Source organism: Engraulis encrasicolus, chromosome 3 (assembly GCF_034702125.1).
Source record: "Engraulis encrasicolus isolate BLACKSEA-1 chromosome 3, IST_EnEncr_1.0, whole genome shotgun sequence".
Taxonomy (NCBI): Eukaryota; Metazoa; Chordata; class Actinopteri; order Clupeiformes; family Engraulidae; genus Engraulis; species Engraulis encrasicolus.
The window spans coordinates 10,401,007-10,408,688 of NC_085859.1; the positions used below are offsets into that span (position 1 = coordinate 10,401,007).

Below are 7,682 nucleotides of genomic sequence, written 5' to 3' on the forward strand. Positions count from 1 at the left end.
CGCCTACGAGTGTGTATGCATGTCAGTGTGAGTGAGAGACAGTTAGGATTGTGCAGCTCTTGCTGTACCTTGGCAAAAGCCCAAAAACACACCTCGCTACCTCTCCCTCTTTCCCACCCCACCTCTCTCTCATCAGTCAGGCCTTCTGTGGAAGCAGCCAATGAAACCAAAGCTTCTGAAGACCACAGATCGAGTTGTTCTACCTTTTATCCTTCAAGATCAGCTGTTGAACATCAACACCTCCTCGTCTATATGCCCCTCCCACTCACCCAACCAGCCCCAAATCTCTCCCCACCACCCACCCCTATACGTCTGTGCAAATGCCACCCCCCCCCCTCAATCCCCCCCCAACCCACCCCTCACCAGCACCATAATGGTCCATCTGCTTGCTTGCTTGCCTTCCTACTATGCCCTTTCCTCTCCGCTCCTCCTCCTCCTCCTCCTCCTCCACCTGCCCTCCCTCCCTCCCTCCAGGGGTTGTCCACAGCTCCTCCTTCTCCTCCTTCTCCTCCTCCTCCTCCTCCTCCTCCACCTCCCCTCCCTCCCTCCAGGGGTTGTCCACAGCTCCTCGGCTCCTCTCACAGCCGGCAGAGGCAGAAGAGGGTGGGGATGAAGACTCCGAAGGCCACCAGGATGGGGAACATGAGGCTGCTGTTGTCGGCCGCGTAGGGGTTGGGTGTGCGCGGGCCCGACTGCACGCGGTTCTTGGAGGCGGCCGAGGCACCCTTGGGCACGCCGCCTTCCTCCGGCAGCTCCGCCTCCTCGGGCTCCTCCGGGTCCTCGGGCTGCTGCTTGTCAAGCATGCCAGGGTGAGGCTGCAGCTTTGGCACATCTGTGGGCGGAAAAATTAGATTAGATTATTATTATTTTTCTTTTTTTTTTTTCGTTTTATTTGTACTCAAAGATAGATTCAAACTTCCTTTTTTTAGTACATCTCATTAAAGTGCAATATAAGACAGTACATTTCCAATAGGCAAATGTGTAATAGAGGAGTGTGTGTACATGCATGCGAGTAAAGCCGGGCTTACACTGTGCGACTTTTTGCCCGACTTTGCCACGATTTTTCACTCGCACTACTTTTTAGGAGTTGGGTCGATTTCCTGCTCCATCGGAGGTCAATCGTGAGTCTCGCATTGTGTAGTCGTGTACATGGGGGTAACAACAAGCGTTTTCACCTCGTCTCATATAATGTGAGGACGTGAGTTGTGAGCTGTGAACTTTTAAATCATCCTCAGGCAGTGAGAGAAGGAGCTTAATACCCACGATTGAAAATTTCGCACAGTGTACGTATGCCCGCCTTTAGTGAGATAGATAGAGAGCAAGAGCGAGAGCGAGAAACACAACAAATGAGAGTGAAATTAAGACTAATGGACGTTTTGTAAATAGGGTACCCTCTCTTCACTCACAGTGGTCAATATGCCACGCTATTGAATTACAATAAATATTTTAGCAGAGGGAGCTCAGCATTTGGCTGGGCGCATTACCGAGGTGATGAGGGGTAAGCTTAGAGCTCTGGTGAGTGCTCTGGACAAAGGTGAAACTACCCAGTGGACCATGCCAACACCTGTTGAGCTGTTGAGCCAAACGGGCAGACTGGCAGCCCTTGATGTGGCAAAGATCCAACAGACTGTAAGCCCTTGGGGGCTGGATCAGCAAAAGTCTGTTGAACTTGGATGTGTCTGTATTGGACAGAGCTACAACCCAATAGTCTACTGACTGATAGATATGTACAGTTGTGCTCATATGTTTACATACCCCAGCAGAATAAACGCTTTCTTCGCGATTTCTCACAAAATATGAAGGATTACACAAAACCTTTTTTTTCACTCATTGCTAGTGACTAGCTTAAGATATTTATTAGCAATATTCTGTGTTTACTCTTTCAAAAGCATGATCACAACTAGAGGTGCTCCGATTGCTCGGCTGCCGATCATGACCGGCCGATAATGGCCAAAAATAGCCTGATCGGTGATCGGAAAAAAAACCGATCGAGAGATATTAAATTCCTCACGCAACCATTTGCCTTTACACCTGGCGCTGCATGTAGGCGCTGGCTCTGCACAGCTGCAACTGCACCAAAAGAAGGCATCTTTGCTTGTCTATAACTTTTCGCCATTCCCCCCTTCATTTCCACCATTCATAACCATATCTGCATCAACAATGATCTGATTTTCCGATCCATGCGCCGTTTACCTGAGTGACAATGTAATTTGCGATTGAGTACTCGCCAGTGAGCCATGTTACGTTATAACCTGTGTAGTTGCCTTGGTCAGCACGCGACAACTTCACGTTGTCAGCACAAACATGTCAATTATTGTTTTCAAAGTTGTAATTGGCAGTCAGTCGATTAGTTTGATAGTCGCTGAAACGCCAAACGGCGACAGATGTGGTTAAAACTTGAGAGAGAGATTCAGAACGGTAGTGGAGCACTGCAACTGTGGACGGTGACAGAGAGGGGAGGGGCTCTCCTCACGAGGCTGCTCATTTAAAGCGACAGGTTGTTTTTTTCTCGTATGTGGAAGACTATTTGATGTAATGTTTCAGTTTCAATTCAATCTTAAATAGTTTAGTTATTCTATGCAATAACTTATACATTGATTAATACTGTAGACTGTATTACCAACACTAGTCTGAAAGATAATAACAACAACAACAACAACAACAACAACAACAACAACAACAACAACAACAACAATAATAATAATAGCCTAATAATAGACATGTGCAAATTAAGATTGATTGGTTTATGGGCAGAAATGGTATTCAATAAGGATAATTAATAGGCTATTAAAAAAATAGGAAATCATTTTTGTGATCGGCAATGATCGGTAATCGGCAGATAAAGATTTTTGGTGATCGGTATCGGTGATCGGACCCAAAAAATGGTGATCGGAGCACCTCTAATCACAACCCAAACTACCCAAATGACCCTGTTCAAAAGTTTACAGACCCTAGTTTCTAATGCTGAATATGGCCCTGTTTAACATCAGGGACCGCTCTAAATTGTTTGTGGTAGTTGTGGATAAGGCTCTTAATGTTCTCAGATGACAAAACAGCACATTCTTCCTGGCAGAATGGTTGTTTCCTATAATATTTTTGGGTGTCTTGCTGGAACCTCACATTTGAGGTTTCCCCTGAATGGCTCAATGATGTTGAGATCAGGAGAGTGAGACGGTCGCTCAAAAACTTCATTTTATTCTTTCTGAAGCTAGTGACGGGTTGATTTGGCTTTCTGTGTTGAAATATTGTCATGTTGGCATGTCCAAACAATGGACCATGTGCCGTTTCAAGGCTGATGTGTGTCAAGTTTCCTCCAGTATTTTTCACAGGGCAATGTATTCATCATTCTGCGAGTATGGATCAAAAGTATAATGCATTTGTAACTCAAATGTCCCCATGAAATCAGTGGTCCATGACCATGTTTCACAGAAGGGTATGGTGTAACTTTCATCATAGGCTCCATTGACTGTTCTCCAAATGGTACTGTTAATAGTGGCCTAAAAAAGTTCCATATTGATCTCATTTTTCCAAATAACTTTGTCACAGGCATTTTGATGCTTCTCACTGTGCTATTTGGTGTATCATTATGCAAAATAACATGTTTGCATTTTTGTGGTAATGGCTTTCTCCTGGCAACCCCCAACAGCCCATCTTTCCTCAAGTGCCTCTTTCCTGTACAGTTTAAAACATTTTTTCATGTTGTCCTATATTTCATCTGAAGTTATTTTTTGGTTGTCCTATGCCTCCTGAACAATTTCCCTTGCAATGATCATTTCAATGCAATGATTCCCTTGCCCATTGGCTTGATTCCAACCAAACTCCTCATATTGCATTTCTGAATTGAAATTCCAACGGTGCCAACATGACAATATTTCGACACAGAAAGCCAAATCAACCCGTCATTAGCTTCAGAAAGAATAAAATGAAGGTTTTTGAGCGACCATCTCACTCTCCTGATCTCAACATCATTGAGCCACTCAGGGGAAACCTCAAATGTGAGGTTCCAGCAAGACACCCAAAGATATTATAGGAAAAAACCATTCTGCCAGGAAGAATGTGCTGTTTTGTCATCTGAGAACATTAAGAGCCTTATCCACAACTACCACAAACAATTTAGAGCGGTCCCTGATGTTAAACAGGGCCATATTCAGCATCAGAAACTAGGGTATGTAAACTTTTGAACAGGGTAATTTGGGTAGTTTGGGTTGTGATCATGCTTTTGAAAGAGTAAACACAGAATATTGCTAATAAATATCTTAAGCCAGTCACTAGCCATGAGTGAAAAAAAAGGTTTTGTGTAATCCTTCATATTTTGTGAGAAATCGCAGAGAAAGCGTTTATTCTGCTGGGGTATGTAAACATATGAGCACAACTGTACATTTGCTTTTCATTCATTCACCATTTCAGGGACAAAAGGACAGCCAGGAATAGGCTGGTTGGCCAGATCGACTTGAATATGAACGTCAAAAAGCAATGACAAAAACAGATATAGCACGAGTCATTTCATTGTAGAGTACGGAAAATCCCGATTAGACAGAGCACCATGATGCTTCTGGAAACTTGTATGTGGTTAACCACATAACACAGTAATGCAACATTTCTAAAACAGCACCGACCCAAAAGCACCTAGATTTTTTTTTTTTTCACTCACCATCTGATGTCCCCTTCATCACGTACAGTGCGCATACTTTGGGGTTGTCGTAGTAACCCTACAATAAAAAATTCAAATATTGTCAGATTACCCAAGATTAACTTTCAAACAACACTTTCATTGGCAATTTATTAACATTTCCCATGACTTATATGAAAATTGAAGCCATGTCCACGTTCCTTCACAAATGAATGGTTAACAAAATAATGTACAGTCCAGCATAAGCTTGGGCTAAATTAGAAAATGGAAATTCAACTTCTGATAGCTTTTTAATGGGTTAAATGCACAGCATGTAAACGGAAATCACTCAAAAGACTCTCTTTGCAACGGGATAAAATGTAGATCATTAGATCAATGCAATGTAATTAAACAAATTGGATTTTACTTTTTCAAAAAAAAAAAAATGTTAGCAATCCTATTGTAAAAAGAGCTATGATGCTAACCAGTTAGTTTCCCACTTATCTATGAAACAAAAAAAAAATACCGGATGTTTCAGAGAGCATACGTCTTATCTAGTGCATCACTGAGGTTTTGCACAAGAAACAAGCAGTACCCCAAAGAGTACAAGCAGTATCCGAAAATAGTTAAAGCAGTACGGCCAACGATTGCTTACCTTCACAAATTCTACTGTGAGTTTGCCATTGAAGGTTGAGACTTCCCTCTGCACGCTCAGCTTGCCCCTTTTTATGGAGAAGGCCACAATCTCGTCATGCGCTGTGCTGTGGCCGACGCGCTCAAAGATGTCTAGATCCTTCACTACAGTGTGACCGTTCAGGCGCACGTCGAACACCTGTGGAGAGAGTTAAAGACGGTGAAACAAAAGATTAACCCATAACAGATTAACCCATTTTAGCCTGATGACTCATATATGTTGAGATTTTAGTTTTTTCAATAAAAATGTGGGTATGTTAGAGCTGAATGAACACATTCTAATGCAATATGAGGGTCTTTAGGGTTTATATGCAACTTATGCCATGCTTTTATGTGCATTAGGTTTTTATAGGCTGAGGGCATCTTTCCCAACAAGGGCTTAGGCATTCAGCAGGGTTTTTTTTGCAGTTGCTTTGGGCATCAATGGGTTAAGCTGAGGACACTGACTAAGCGCTTAGCTAATGCTTAAAAGGAAAGACTGACACTTTCCAGACATGCCAGATTCATTGTTTAAGTTCCATATACAGTACATAATGAAATAATCCTTCCACTGTAGCAGTTGATAGATACATCCAATTGTTGAAACGTGGTGGACATAGAAAAGTGCAAACCCACAAACTAATTCAAAAACCACACTTATCCATTCAATATCCCGCATCAAAGGATACATGTGGTTCTGAATGAGCAAATTAAATATATTGATATACAGGTTGCGAGACAACATTGAACAGAAAATCACAAACCGTAAACAAACACACTGACAGGGCAAGTTTTGGTGCAGAGGCCCAATAGCTAATATGTTTATAGCAAATAGAATATTAGCTGCCGGCCCAGTGCACTCGCCTGCCATGCGGCTGACCCGGGTTCGATTCCCGACCCCTCCCCATCTCTCTACCCATTCACTTCCTGTCTACCTCTCATACTGTCCTGTCCATAATAAAGTCTAAAAATACCATTTTAAAAAAAAAAGAAGAAGAAGAATATTAGCTGCTGGGAAATAGTGGAGGAGAATGTCACACTGCAGTTCATCACTGCATCTCACATATCTACGACCAACACTGCTGACTACTGTGGGCTGTGTGTTGCAATCACAAAACTGGAGGACAGAGATAAAGGCTATAAAAAGCATCACAGATGGACCAATACATTTCTACCCTGGCCTGACCTTTTTTGATTGACTTTCATAGCTAGATGTATTCAGGTGTGATCGTATCATAAAGGAATGAGAAAATAAATAGAGGCCACAGCACTTCCAATGCACACTCCCTGTTTAATTCACTGCTCCTAACATACTCGAATGATGCGAGAGTGAAAGTGAGTGAGTGAGAGTGAAGAGTGAAAACATAGAAGTAACGCACAGTGTTCCGTACAGCGCCACCTCGCAGAATGGCGTTTCCGCAATCAAAACAATGCCATTCGGTGTGATGGCAACCATCACACGTATTGAATGGCTCATGTGAAAGAGGACGTTGTCGTCTTCAAAATAAGACCACATCGACTTACAGTGGAACATTGTGGTTAATGTATGGGTTGATTATTTGTGCTAAGTGCCGGTTAGCCATGAGCGGCTAGCTTCCGTCGGCCTGAACAAATAAGTAACAGTATTCCGTACATCTGATTTACCTTAAAATGCCGCAATAGCAATGGTTTTCATGCAATTATAATGTTGGTGTGTTTGTTTGTTGTCAAACTATCCCTTCAAAACAGAGTTTGAATGACTACAACACGGTAAAGATAACTTTGAAAGCAACATGCATGCTAGCCGGAAGTAGCTTGTTGCAACCTTGTTGCAACAAGCTACATTGCAGCCAAGAACGGCACTTCCGTACGCGGTTGCTATGCTATTTTTACCGTGTTATATTCACTTAAACTCTTTATGGAAGGAATAACAATTAGTTTAGCACTTCACAAACACATACACATTAGATCGTGCATGAAAAACATTGGTAGTGCACCGTTTTAATGTACTGAAGTTGTACGGAGTACTGTTACTTATTTGGTCAGATGTGTTCGGAATACTGTTACCTATTTGATTTAAATCAATCAACCCATACATTAACCACCGCAAGTCTAGTTGGTCTTATTTTGAAGACGACAACCTCCTCTTTCAAATGAGCTATACAATAGGTGTTATGGTTGTCATCACACTGAAAAGTTTGTTTTAATCGCGAAAACGGCATTCTGCGAGGAGGCGGCGTACAGAACACTGTGCGTTGCTTCTACATGTGTCCAAGACCAACAAATGTGTCCGTCAATTCTGGTCTATTTCCATAGAGCTGAAAGCATTCAACCACTAGACCTTCAAAAGATGCACAGACCTACTTTCTTCTCAAGGGACTAATGTGAAGGTTAATGCTAGTGATATAGTCACGTGATAAGA

At 42.4% G+C, this 7,682-nt stretch overlaps 1 protein-coding gene across 1 annotated transcript in view; it reads right to left on the reverse strand.

The window, feature by feature from the left end:
• Window positions 1–540: 540 nt before the first annotated feature.
• Window positions 541–7,682, reverse strand: part of LOC134446540 (malectin-like) — an 8,697-nt gene continuing 1,555 nt past the window's right edge. Inside the window, exons 2-4 of the mRNA XM_063195903.1 lie at window positions 5,265–5,441; window positions 4,652–4,709; window positions 541–832 (exon numbers count right to left, since the gene is read on the reverse strand). Coding sequence (XP_063051973.1) covers window positions 579–832; window positions 4,652–4,709; window positions 5,265–5,441 — 489 coding nt within the window. The 3' untranslated portion in view covers window positions 541–578. The remainder of the gene's footprint in view (window positions 833–4,651; window positions 4,710–5,264; window positions 5,442–7,682) is intronic.